Raw genomic sequence first — 14,773 nt, 5'->3', positions numbered from 1 at the left:
AAGATCTGAGGACATATTTTCATATTTTATATTACCGTAAACTGGGGTCAATCGGGACACATGGGGCGAATTGGGACAGCAGTTTTAACCATGTTGGAGCACAATATTTTGATTCTTCTAGTTGGTTTCGATTAGAACAGACTCAGACCAACAAAATGTGTACATCCATTTCCAAATTTAAAAGCTTTAAGTGCTCTAAAAACTGCTGTCCCTATTCAGACTGTAGTCCCGATTCGCCCCAGATTACGGTATTATTATATTTGTGATATTTTTTATTTAATATTTTACATCTATTATATTTATCATTATTATATTACCATTACCATTAGACCATTACTCTCTATATTTCAAATGGCGTTGAAAAACTTCTAACATCATTGTTTTTCAGGACCACACAGCAAAAAAATCCGATGGTAAAATCGCATGCAAAAACATGCACATCACCTTCGTTAAAATAAACACTAAATATTACACACTGCATGTACAATTTTTGCAAACACACAAAAAAGTTGCAACCGACGGGATTCAAACCCAGCACCAACATTAAGGACTGGCGCCTTAGCCCAATCGGCCATCAGACCGATGAAATGCTGCAAGGCTAAACGCATATATGAGCTTGACATTTCGGTTAATTAGGTTTCCCATACTGATGGGCTACATATTTCAGGGTGTAAAATCACATAAAATTGCATAAAATAATGCAATATTTATTTTACACCCAGGCCTTTTACACTCAGCTGGATTACTACTTTTTTAGCTGTGCACTTTAAATACCATCTTGGAGTCTTTTTACTAAAATTCAGTAGTTATTTCTTGTTAAGTCTCGATTTTGGAATCAGTAATATTTTTATTAAGCAGTTTTCCAAGACTTAATTATTCAATTGGATGAATTGCAATTTTTTTAAGCATTTCCAATAAATGACAAACCTATGTCTGCCTAGTTTTTTGATATATTATTTTTATTTTCAATTGTATAATAAAATTCCTGCTTCCAAAATTGGGACAGTTATTTAAATTTTAGGCTTTGAAAGCTGTTTCGAAGCTTTTGTTACCTAGCCTTTACAATTCCAGCGGCTTTTGGTATATTTAATTTTACACGCACCTTAATGTTCTTTTTTCTATAATTTGCTATTTTAATTTGTTTTATTTTCATTACAAGATAAGATATTCAATTGATTTATGTTGATTTAAAATAATAGATGCTTCGAAACAACTTGTAAAGTTTATGGCATATATTGACTATTATTTGTTATACATTATATATTTTCTATTTGTTTTCATTATATTATATAACCCATATTACCATATATCTCAAACGCCTAACAACCCAAAAAAAAATACTAACCCCTCTCAAAAAATAATCCCAGGGCCTTCATATATTTTATGGACTGGATGAGGGAGTCGTGGACCGCCTGGCCCAAGTCACATGAATGTCATTGTCTATTTAATCATATCATAACAAATGGTTGGATTATAATGATAATCTTTTAAGGTCCTTAAAATATAAGTCGATTACTAACCGAACAGTCTCTGTTGAAACATACTGTGGTCATGGCCAAGTCATGCCAAGACGGGGGTACTAATACATACATACATACATACAAAAACATTGACCCTTGAAATCCACAAATTCGAAACTCTTTTTTCTTACGGAAGTAAACAAACTTTGATTCTCCCTAGGAGCACATATTTTTTACAAAATAATGACTTCACTCACTGAAACCAACGAAACTCAAGGTTAGTTATGTTTTTATGAATGGTCTGATAACTTTTTTTGTGTGAAAATATTAGTTGAATTCAGGTGTTCCACAATTGAGGGATGCATAATAACATCCCACAATCATGGAAAAGGCAATTTGGAGGCAGTGTTTTGCTGCTCTGAACAAAATAGTCTTGAAATGCAGTTTTTTGTTCAAAATGTACTACTTTTACTAAAGTACTAGTGAAATAGCAAGAGAATGTTCAAATGAAGGTCCTAAAAATAGTAGGATCGCCAGAAAAGATGCATTTGGCATGCTATTGACAAATTATCACAAAAGTGTTCCGAATTTGTGGGTGTTCCGAATATGTGGGATGACTGTAGTTGGATAAAAATAAAAATCCTTTTATTGTGTTTTTTTTTAATTAAGCCGCCATCTTGAATATCTCGGTTCCCTTTGAGAATCTGGAAAATCAACAGGCAGATTGGGGTTTAAGAGGGTCCTAAAAACTATTGTGTTTAATATGTTTATAAGACCTTTTCAAAAACCGTCAAACCGTTGTATCTTCACGGCAGAATGTGTCATGTACTTTTTTAAAGCCGGACCTTATTCTGCCCAGTCTGACCCATTCTGCACCCTGGCCCTAACTTTTCGGCTTCTTTGCAGCAGATCTAATTAAAAAAACACTAACACTCTAGTAATACAAACACTTAATATTAATAATGTTACCTCTTCTTTTGCCTGAGCCAGCTCTTCTTCTAATTCTGTATTTTTTTCGAGAGCTACTCTCAACCTTTCTCGAACCTGAAAATATATTTTTTTAATTTGAAAAAAAAAAACATGCTTTTTTACAAACCTTTTCATCTAATGCTTTATGATGCTCAAACAAACTTTTAAGTGCCTTTAATACTTCAACTTCACTGGATACTCCACTTTGTGAGGCAGCCTGTCTTTTAACTACTGTCATTCGAAGAGAACGTTCATGTCTAGATACTAGACACTCCAAGTGTTCCAAGAGTAGCTGAAAAAAAACCGTTCGAAAAACTTTTTCAGAGGTATAATTGTTAAGGCGCAGTACGCACCTCCCAAGAAATAAGGTCAAAAAACAGCTTTACGAACGGCAAAAAAAGAGAAGTATCGATTTTATGGGGCTTTTCTTCGACTTGTCATCAATCTTATCTAACCTAATCAAACCCTAGTGTAGGCAATTTTCGAAAGGATCCTGGTGAAAGCCATAGGTTAGATTTGATAGAAAGTCAGAGGGTTCTAGAAACATGTCTTTATTTGACAGAGGTAATACTTGGAATGGTGATCGCAGTGTGTTAACTAGCGTGGCACTCTGCGATAGTTCTTCGGTTGCCAAAGGGCAGTTGCCCTTTAACACTCCCACTCAAACGAAGAAACTAAGCTTCATCTTCAAGACTTCAGCTTCATCTTCAGTTCAAGCGCAAATCTTCTTCTTTACCGTCATCGATACGAGCTACCGCGCTTCGGAGTTGATAGTCTCACTTCAGGCTCCTCATCGAGAATCCTTGCAGTCAAGACGTACGCCACAATTTCATTCACCTTCTCAGCGACAGATTCCATCTCCAGGGCTGCTGGAACTGTTTCTTCTAGGAACTCCACCGCATCTTCCCAGACGTCATCCTGATCTTCGTCAACTAGAACATTCTGCGACATCATGGCGCGCGCGGTTTCACTTTGTAGAAAGATGTCCAACTCGTATAGCTGGCCCTTACGATGTCCGCAACATACGACACGGCCATGCTTCTCGATGGACACTTTACATCTTTCAATCTTGATCGCCATCCCGTTGTCCTCCAGTCGACGGACCGAAAACAGGTTGCACTGTAAACCTGGTACGAACAGCACATCGTTAACCACTGCAAAGTGCCAGTGACCATCCACAAGCGTCTTCACTCGAACAGCTCCGGCTGAATCCGCCACCACCGTTTGGCCGGACTTGGCCACAGAAATCCGCACTTGCTAGAACAGAGGTCGAAGATCTTCAAATAGCGTCTTGTCACATACCATGTGGTCCGTTGCGCCAGAGTCCAGAAACCACTCGTTTTTTCTCTCGGTTATAGCTTGCGATCGTCCTTTGCAGTTCCAACCTCCCGCCGACTTTGTGGACGACCTCACCTGGTTCTTTTCTGGTTCCGTTGTGCCGACCGACCGTCCGTCGGGGTATTCCGGCTTATTGTGGCCAACACGACCACATCTAAAGCACTTGAACGCACGCATCCTTCCGGCAAACGCAGATTTACCTGAGCAGCTCTCCTCGTCGCTCTGGGGAGCTCGGTGGACCAGCTTTGCTTCCTCGTAGAGCAACCGCTTCTTCACGTACTCCAAAGAGAGGTCCTTCGGCTCAATCGTCTCCACCGCAGTAATGAGTGCATTGAACGATCCGGGTAGCGCCAGTAGCAGTTGACAGACGACGTCCTCTCAACTCCCGCAAAACCTTCTCGAACTGAAGGAGAAACGCCTTCACGTCCTCACCTTCTTCCAGACACATCTCCTCGAACCGCGCTTTCAGGAACAGTTGCAACTGCGGTCCCTGGCCAGCCGTTCCGCTAGCAACCGCTGTCTCGTGCTCTTCTGCTCGGGAGTGTCCGTTCCCAGCGCAGCGTAGTCCGCGACGTTCAGGGTATCCTCGAGACAATTCAGCAGGCCCTTGTTCTCCATCAGAACTTCGATCCGGAACTTCCAATTGGAGAAGTTTGTTCCGTCGAACAGCCACAGCTTTTCCTCCGACATCTTCAACCAACGCTTCTTCTGCTTCTAGAAATTTCCACGCTCTGGGCCCATAACCTGATAGAAAGTCAGAGGGGTCTAGAAACAGATCTTTATTTGACAGAGGTAGTACTTGGAATGGTGATCGCATTGTGTTAACTAGCGTGGCACTCTGTGATCTAGTTCTTCGGTTGCCAAGGGCAGTTGCCTTTTCACAAGATTACGCCTAGCCTTCCTCTTGTTATTAATTGACTTTTGTGTCATTGCACTGTCAAGTCTCAACCCACTTTTTTAGCGCTCTTCTATTTTTATTTTTATTTTACTCGAAGTGAGCTAATTGATTACTCGCAAATAGGATCCCCGCGGGGAAGAAAATGTTCCGGTTCCGCGTTATCAATTTCTCGCGAGGTGATTCCCCGGACCGAATAATGAAAAATACGGATACTTTGGAACTGCACGGAGAAAAAAGAGTTCCCAAAATCGTGAACAAGTGTTCATGAAAATGGGAACCTCGAACAAAGTGTTCAAATCCCATGGTACGATTTTGAAAAACGTACCATGCAATTTGAACACTTTGTTCGTGGTTCCCATTTTCATGAACGCTTGTTCACGATTTTGGAAACTCTTTTTTCTCCGTGTGGTCACCTTTAGTTTTCCTTAACTGCAACCCTGTGATCCAGTACAATTTCACGTGGATTACGTTCCTAGCCTCTCCCCTAAACAAACACGTTCGAAGACGTCCTAAGCTACCCATCAGAAGGCAAGCTCGTTCGGAGAATCCACCGGCGGTAAAACAGCATCATCCCATTCCCATTCCTAGGTTCCTAACCTCAAACACGTACTTCTCTAGCATATTTTCGCTTACGCCGCTGCTCATTTGCAAATGTTCTTGACCCCCTTCTTAACAAGTGCGTACTCTACCTAACTTTGTATGTCATTATACAATTTGTTTAAACTGTCTCTATTCTGATTTTTTGTTTTTCCCCTTGTTCTAAACAAGAAAAAAAATATTGATACAAGACAGCTTAAAAAACAGTATTCATGCGTTTTGCATGCATTTCATTGACCATTAAAATACCCGAGTATTGTTCCTCTCCGCTTTCAGTTCCCCGATTTCATCATCTCTTTCAAGGAGCGTTTCTCGAGCCTGTGTCAATTCCTTTGTCAATGTAGAAAACTCCTGAAAATGAAATAAAAAAAAACATTTTAATGCTACAGGAAATCTAGCGGAACTCTTCTCGTGTTGGGGATAGTGGGGCGAGTGTAATAACCAGAGCTAAATAAATGTTAGGCAAAGCCTTTTAAAAACGTATCACATTTTAAAAAAACACTATCACTAATGGTACGTTCGTTTGAAGAGCCGGTGCAGCACTGAGTGCCGCGCTCACCGGGTGCCAGTTTTGGTTCAAAGTTCAAACGAACGGTCCAGTTTTGATCTCAGATTTTTTTTTTACTTGTGTGCGTGCGTGGTGTTGTGTTTTGGTTTTAAAAACGTCAGTTTAAATTGAATCGTGGCAAATTAATCGTCGAGCTACACAGAAAAAAATGTGAATTTACCGGACACTGAAATCTCGTTATTAACGTAAACATGCTCAAGGTAAACTTAAAATGTAATGTAAAACGTTAAGTTGCATTTAAAGAGCCTTCCTTAGGGCGTCGTTGAAACGTTGAAAATTTTTAGTTGAAAATTACAAATTTTTCTCCCTAAAACGCCCTGCCATGCTCAAACACAAGCTTTTATGGACCATGTCTGTATAGGGGACATTAAACTATCACTTGAAGCACAAGGCGACCAAATTTGAATGACTTTAGTATGATTGTTCCGCGCATTTCTGAAAAATACTCGAAAATGTACTTTTTTCATTCAAGCTCCGCGCGCGAGTTGTAAACCATTTTTGGGATTTTTTTTGTTGTGTGAAAACATTGTTCCTGACATCCTAATCTATCATTCTAGGGGTGAGCACCAAAGATTTGACAACTTTTCTTTTTTTGGGACGGCCTAGCCTTCATGTAAAGTTAGATCCATTTCGTTTTTAGCATTGTTCGCTCTACAGCATTGCCTTGGCGTTCTCGATTGCGAGATTCCTACTCGAAATTAGGTGTTCGAAGGCTTGATTGTTGAGGCAATTGCAAACCTCTTTTTAGACCTAAGCTTTCATCCACCCCTGGATTCGAACTGACGACCTTTGGATTGTGAGTTCAACTGCCTACCAGCGACTCCACCGAGACAGGACCCAGGGAGACGACTCCTACACAGAAAAAAAAGTGTAAATTTACACGGCATTTAAACTATGTTTCTAACGTAAACTTGCGGGATGTAACTCTGAAATTCAATTTGATTGATTGTATCACATTTAAAGAGCCAAGATTCAAAGTGAAATCATACGTAACGCATGTATTTGATGTAAATGAACTTTTGGTCCAACCAAAATGACAAATTTGAAAACATGAAAGGCATGTAATTTGTCGAGAGATGTAAATTTTTCTCAACGTAAACTCTAAAAGTTGTAAATTATTCCCAATCTTGCTCAGACTGACAGCTGGCAAAACAAACCAGTCAACTGTTTGAAGCGCAATCCAGTGGATGTTTTTTTCAATCGCTGAAGATTAATGTAAAATGATTAGGCCTGTTGGTAAACAAACAGTGCATCCTGTTTAAAATTGTGAATGTTTGCAACTGCATGCATTGTTTGTTGACAATGATCGGATCCAGAATCCTTATTGAAAATAAACATTGCATTCGGAGATGCCGCAACAGGTTCAGATGCGCTCAGGTAAAATGTACTTTTGTTTTCAAAACAAGTTAACTTTCTGGAGCAACATTTGAAAGGGGCGGTACGACATTGCTCTTACGGCCTTTCATTACACGCGTTTAAATGGGACGAATGGCCGTAAGAGCAATCTCGTAACGCCCCTTTCAAATGTTGCTCCAACTTTTATGAATTACCTATATTGTAGAAATTCCGCGGTACCAAACTATCAATCTACACAGAAAAAAAAGTGTAAATTTACTCGACACGTAAAACGTGTTTTAAACGTAAACAAGCTTGATGTAATCTTGAAATCTGATGTAAACGCTTGAACATCATTTAAAGAGCCATGATGTAAAATTAAATTCTACGTAATGAATGATTCCCACGTATCTGAAACGTTTTCAAAGCAAAATAGACAAACTTTGAATCGTAAATAACATGTAAAAGACAAATCATATGTAACTTCATCATCCCGGTACGAGAATCGAACTCACGACCTCTGGATTGGAAATCCAGCACGCCGCTTGTCGAAACCCATCCCCTACCGGTCAGTATTCCCAGTGAGCATATTTGCTCTTTTAAGGGATCTGACTTTGCCGAGCCAGACAGGAATCGAACCCATCACCTTCCGCTTACAAGGCGAAACCCGTAACCTCACGGCCACGGAAGCTCGGCAAAATTTGTAAATGTAAAACGAATTTAACTTAAATTTAATTTTGTATGCTGTTGCGATTGACAGCTAATCAAAACAAAACATAATCATCAGTGTTGCGTTGAGGCAAGACATGGTTAAGCTTAGTTAAGCTAAATATAGAATACTATGTAATGTTTCATTGGATTTTAGTTATGAAATCTGTGATTCAGATCCCATCGTATTTGGGAACAGGGTTGTGAAGTCGGAGTCGAAGGAATCCGGTAATTTTGAAGGAACCGGAGTCGTAGTCAGAGTCGTCAAATTCTGAGAAACCGGAATCGGAGTCTGATAATTTTCAACTCTTCTATGAGTTGTTGCTGGAGTTGAAGTTGTCTTTTTGAAAAGTCGCTAAATGTTCAGTAGTCGGAATAGGAGTCGTCGGAAAAGTTGTCCGGCTCTGCTATGTGCTTGATATTTTGTTTTGTTTACAATATTTAAGTAGTTATTAAGGTGAGATGGATGGATAAAGATGATGGCAAGTTTTTCATCCCAAATGACAAAATGGTGTTGTTTATTATTCGGTCATCGAAAGACCAAACACAACCAGCAAATTTTAGTCTTATGGTACGTATAAAAAAAAACTAAAAAAGCCACATAAACTCAAGATTTACCTTTAAGGAAAATTCTTCTAGGCATCCTTCACATTCAACCCAAGAGATTGGCGGCGATTTGCAGTAAGCAGTAACCTTCTTCTGGTCCAAATCAAAGCAGTAAGTTGGCGGCAAAGGAGTTTTGAGTAGGATGCTGTTTGGTGACTGTTATTGCTGGCCAAATCCCAAGTTCTAAGATGCCGACAGCGCCTTCCGTTCTGCAAATCTTCCAAATCCGCAGATAAACATCGACGGTGACCGGAACATGAGTGATGTATGAGACAAGTATGGTGTTTCCGTATTTTTTCCAATTTTAACCAAAACCGAACGGCACTTTTGTTAATTTTTTTAAAAACATTTCGAAGAACAAGAATTGAAACGTCAAATGTATCGACGTCAAGTAGAATGAGCATGAGCATGAGCATGAGCATGAGAGACCACCCATGGTTGTCCTTCTCCGTTGCTGAACAGGACCATAATATCCCATCAGCACAACCGGTCACACGCTTCAACGATCAAATGATGTTTCCCTTATCAACAGCATGCATGAATGCGCTGAAAAGATAAAACATCACGATCATCAAAACTAGAGCCGGTGCGAATAGGAAACAGTCGTTGGCCACCAACGGCGCCCGCCATGTCAGTTTGTAGATCTCGAGGGAATGGGACGGGAATGTTAGTTAGCACAGGCTGCTACCAAGGGTGGGTTCTATACGATATCCACACCCCGCGTGTGCCGGAAAACTACTTCTACTTGGGATTTTGTTAGTGGGTAAGGGTAATGGCCAGGATTCAACATAGAGGATGATGATGCGACCCAATAATCAATAAATTTTTTTTTAATGGTGTGATGTATTATGCATTCTCAAGGCAATCAGTCGGAGTATGCGGATGAGACTATTCCCGGTTATTTGGTGTTGAGTTTAGCATAACTGATTTAATCTTAGACAGCCGGCTGTGGAAAGATAAAACCAACTAAGATGCGAAAACGCGAAACCGCCCGGATCGAAATACACGCACAATCGGGGCGACAACAAAGACGGAAACGGCAACGAAAATCCTGCGCGAGGACCGCGACGCACACCGTTCAAATTCTCCAACTCAACTGTCAAACATCCCGAAACCGTCCGGATCGAAATACACACACAATCGGGGGGACAACAAAGACGGAAACGGCAACGAAAATCCTGCGCGAGGACCGCGACGCACACCGTTCAAATTCTCCAACTCAACTGTCAAACATCCCGAAACCGCCCGGATCGAAATACACACACAATCGGGGGGACAACAAAGACGGAAACGGCAACGAAAATCCTGCGTGATGACCGCGACGCACACCGTTCAAATTCTCCAACTCAACTGTCAAACATCCCGAAACCGCCCGGATCGAAATACACACACAATCGGGGGGACAAAAAAAGACGGAAACGGCAACGAAAATCCTGCGCGAGGACCGCGACGCACACCGTTCAAATTCTCCAACTCAACTGTCAAACATCCCGAAACCGCCCGGATCGAAATACACACACAATCGGGGGGACAACAAAGACGGAAACGGCAACGAAAATCCTGCGCGAGGACCGCGACGCACACCGTTCAAATTCTCCAACTCAACTGTCAAACATCCCGAAACCGCCCGGATCGAAATACACACACAATCGGGGGGACAACAAAGACGGAAACGGCAACGAAAATCCTGCGTGATGACCGCGACGCACACCGTTCAAATTCTCCAACTCAACTGTCAAACATCCCGAAACCGCCCGGATCGAAATACACACACAATCGGGGGGACAACAAAGACGAAAACGGCAACGAAAATCCTGCGCGAGGACCGCGACGCACACCGTTCAAATTCTCCAACTCAACTCAAAAGACCGACGAAGAATTCACGAGCACGAAAAACCCAAACAAAATTGTCTTTAGATGAATTACAATACGGCTGGATTTTAAGTTTCAATCCCGAACGCGTTATTTAGTTAAATATGAATGTTCACAAGAGCTAAACACAAAATTACACACACGCGATTAAACTACTGAATTATTTGTCAATATAATTCCTATTTGAAATGCCGGCTCAGATCTTCATAAATAAATAAAAACATTTCATTCAAGAACAACCCTACTTAAAATCAAACACACTTTGCACACATATAAAAATCCAATTGGAATTCGCTCACCCAGCTCTTTTGAAGAATTTTCGCTTGCGCACTCAACACCAGAGCGTTAGTAAGTGTGTGTAAGTACTGCCATTGCTACCAGCAGAAAACATGCAAGTTGACCGCTGCGCTCAAGTCACACTACCCAATATGCCGAGGCCGCTTCACTCGTAAATGTCAATTTGCTTTTTCGCCGTCTCACTCTTTCCACACACCGAAAGCTCACCCGCACGTCGGGTTGCTATGCATCACATTTACACACACACAGGAGTGCGCGCCGCCGAGCCACATCGTCATCGCCAAACCAAAAAACACAGACACACTTTGAATCGCTCCACTCTTGCCGACGCTCTTTGAGAGAAATAACGTGCCAAGTTGGCACTGCCAACACCAACACCAACGCTACTTGCTCTTCTCCTCTCACGAAAATAGAACTCTCGCGAAATGCCTCGGCTTGGCAAAAGTGAAAAAAAAACATGGCCGCCTTCAAAATATCAAATCTTCGACCAATTCAAACACTAAATTCTGGTTTAATCCCAGGAATTTCGCGAAAATTTCTTCACGGCTGCATGCACGCTCTCACTGCACAACACGTTGCACTAATTTCAACCCGACGCGTCACTTTTTACACGACTAAAAACCAACTTCAAACACTAGCCCCGGACGAACGTGACTGTCTGTATCGACGTCAAGTAGAATTACACGATTATCTTAGCTTCGACAATGAGAGTACTTAAATTTCAGCTAACTCACCTTTACCCATTAAAGGGTAACTCCGTTTTCTACGAATAACTTTTTTGATTTATTTTGGTATAATGTGTTATTGCGATCAGAAAAAGCTAAAAATCAACCATCTGAATAACATAACTCCATAATTACAAAAAAATAACAAATTACAAATAAAAAAGCCCTTGAGATTTTAACTTAAAATTAATTTGACACGTATTTTACAGAAGATACTCTATTTTTTCTAAATAGTTTGTTCTGCTTGTCGATTTGAAAACTAATTAAAAATTTTGATATTATTATAAGGCCGGCCAGAGCTTGGTTTGGTGTGTTGTTTTTACTCATAGCAGGAAAACGACTCCCATACCTGGAATGACTTAACGGCCAACCAAGGCCGGGACCGACGTTTTACTTCCCCAACCGATGGAAGGTTGGAGCAGATGGGAATCGACCCCATGATAATCCGCTTACAAAGCGGGCAGCTTAAACATTCGGCCAAGCCTGCTGCACCTGCCTGCTGATTAAACTCCCATTTCCATTAATTGATTCGGCCAATTTTGAAGCGAAGGCGACATAAAATTTGTAGAGTATTTGCAACGGCCTAAAGCAATTTAGTTAAATCGCAAGTTAAATCGTATAAGGTCGTTACAAACATTTTTTCATAGAACTTAATAATTTCAATATAATCAGGGATGGAATAATCGCAAAACAATCAATTTCGCTTGCGAACTTTTTTCACTCACGAAAGAGAGAGGAGGCAAATCACGCAAAAGAAAATCGCTCCCGAATTTCTCTCAAGAAATCAATCTGCTGATGATTTTTTAATGAATTTCCTTGTCAGCACCACTTAAAATTATGTTTTTCACTTTGTTTACACGTATTGCCCATCTACAAAATGTGACAGGTCAATTTCCGACGTGTAACATTACACTTGCAAGTTTAGTTGGGAAAAAGATGTTCCGCCGAATAATCAAGATGATGATTTTTTTAGATTCATTTTACCGATCTTTCGTGCGTGAGAGAGAAGAGCATGCTCCCTTTGGATTTTTTCTCTTGATGAACACCCAATGATTTTCTTTCGATGATGATTATTCCATCGCTGAATATAATATATAATCAACTGAAAACAAACAAAAAGGCACTTATCTGCACTGGTAATCATATTTATCACGTTTGAGCTCGTTTTAAAAAAGTGTATGCCTAATAATTTACTATCGACTGTATAAGTTTTTCCTTGAAAAAGTCTCAAATCAAATTATTTGCTCTACAGCATTGCCTTGGCGTTCTCGATTGCGAGATTCCTACTTGAAACTAGGTGTTCGAAGGCTTGATTGTTGAGGCAATTGCAAACCTCTTTTTACACCTAAGCTTCCATCGACCCCGGGATTCGAACTGACGACCTTTGGATTGTTAGTCCAGCTGCCTACCAGCGACTCCACCGAGACAGGACCCAGGGAGACGACTCCTACACCTGGACTGAGCTAACGACCTAACCTTTTTTTTAAGTTAGCCCGGGCCAACATTTACTTCCCGTCCGACGGAAGGCGCGATCAGACAAATCTCGTCTCGAAAAATGCCACCGGGACCGTCTGGGATCGAACCCAGGCCGACTGGGTGAGAGGCAATCACGCTTACCCCTACACCACCACGGTGTAGGTCTATTTTCAGCTAAAACAATTTTGTTGCCTCTTTTTGGGAAAGTTTATTAAAAGACTGGACTCATTTTTGATAACATACAACACGCTGAATGTAAACATTGATTGTATCCCGCTCACTCTAAATTACGTTGACATTGTGTGACACATTAACTTATTAAACGTAATCAACAAAAATTCCAGTCTCATTCCAGTCAGTTCTCTAAATTTTCCAAAGTTTATTATTTTTGGGTGGAGAAATATTCACACTCGAGTTACTTTGTGTATTAACCATACCTGCTCAAATCTACACCCTTGCGTAACTCTGACAGATTCTCGCTCAGAAGAATGTTTTCTCAAATTAGCGTGTACTATGCACAATCGATCTTTTTGACATTTCGACGCTGTTTTTGTTTGGTGCGTTTCAGAAAAAAAAAAACAAAGAATTCACTATTAAATTATCATTAAAACTGTTTCGTGAACGTTTGCCTGTGTGCTAAAAGGTAGGTTATTTTAAATCGATATCTCAAAATTTTTTAAAACATTTACATTTACAGGAAGTGAGACTGTCCCCGAAATAGCCGAAAGCAGACTTGACGGAAAACACTCTGCCAACGCCCAGTGCGATCGTTACGTCAGCCAGCAGCTGTGACACGTCTTTGGAACCGGCCGCCAGCGAAAATGTAAGGACCAAATCCTTCACCGATTATCCGACGAGTGCACTGATGAGAGCAAGTATGTCCTGGAGGTATTGAACGACACACCCAACGATGCTGGTGGAACCCTGCAGAAATTTTAGGCCCGGAAAAAGTAGAAATGGGCGACGACCTTCGTGCTGGGCATGCTAAGTATTGCAACGCAGGTCAGTCAGATGACACCTGCACTGATTTGGATCGTAGATTCGGAGAGGACCTTACGGGGACTTGTACGTTCGTCATGACGATCTATTTTGCTCTAAGGATGGGTAAGTTTACCTAATTTTCAATTGCTCAAGCTCAATTCAAAGAAAACTGAAGTGCGGTCCAGCGAGTGACACATTTACATTTTATTTAAAATTCGAAATGATGTTTGCTCCGTTGAATCGAAATCTGGTTGAATTATCGTGCGTTTTTGTGTCGAGCAAAGTACAGTTCTTAAACTAAACAGTATTTCTAATTGTCAACAAGATAGCAAAGAGGATAAAATCTGATTTTTCTCTTTGCTGTTTTTCCTTTCGAGGTTTGGCTCATAAGCGCATGAAATTTACATCGGATTTCAGATTCAACGGAGCAAAAAAAAATTGAATTTGGGTAAATTTACGTTAATTTCATCGGAAATTTACAAGATTTGAAATCATGTTTGCTTTGGCCAATTTACATCGGATGGCATTTAAATTTACAATGAAGTCGATGTAAATTAGCATCATTAATGACGTGCACTTTTGGTACATCATAAATGATGTAAATTTACCAGATTTTTTTTTTCTGTGTAGACAGGGATGATGAATCGCCCACGACGACGACGAAGAATCGGAATTCGGCAGTGGCTTTAGGGACCATCCATAAACCACGTGGACACTTTAGGGGGGGGGGGTATGGCGATTGTCCACGATCCATACAAAAAAGTTTTTTTTTGTATGGACAATTGTCCACGAGGGGGAGGGGGGGGGGGTAACAGATTCCCAAAAAAATGTCCACGTGGTTTATGGATGGTCCCTTAAGAAATCCTTTTGATTCGCAGCATCCAAAGGTTGGTTCGTCCGAGGGTAGCCGATCCTCCAACGGTTCCTTGGTACCTCCACCAAC

The 14,773-nt window shown here is 40.8% G+C and overlaps 1 protein-coding gene across 5 annotated transcripts in view; it reads right to left on the bottom strand.

The window, feature by feature from the left end:
- The window catches only part of LOC6050100 (liprin-alpha-1), a 232,958-nt gene that overhangs the window by 177,425 nt on the left and 40,760 nt on the right, over positions 1-14,773 (bottom strand). For all 5 annotated transcript variants that reach the window (XM_038251757.1, XM_038251760.1, XM_038251758.1 and 2 more), the window contains exons 2-4: positions 5,512-5,613; positions 2,557-2,721; positions 2,430-2,504 (exon numbers count right to left, since the gene is read on the bottom strand). In XM_038251757.1, the coding sequence (XP_038107685.1) occupies positions 2,430-2,504; positions 2,557-2,721; positions 5,512-5,613 (342 nt within the window). The remainder of the gene's footprint in view (positions 1-2,429; positions 2,505-2,556; positions 2,722-5,511; positions 5,614-14,773) is intronic.

This window comes from Culex quinquefasciatus, chromosome 2, assembly GCF_015732765.1.
Source record: "Culex quinquefasciatus strain JHB chromosome 2, VPISU_Cqui_1.0_pri_paternal, whole genome shotgun sequence".
Lineage (NCBI taxonomy): Eukaryota > Metazoa > Arthropoda > Insecta > Diptera > Culicidae > Culex > Culex quinquefasciatus.
The sequence above is the reverse complement of the archived record's forward strand: the minus strand, read 5'-3'. Positions and strand labels throughout refer to the sequence as shown.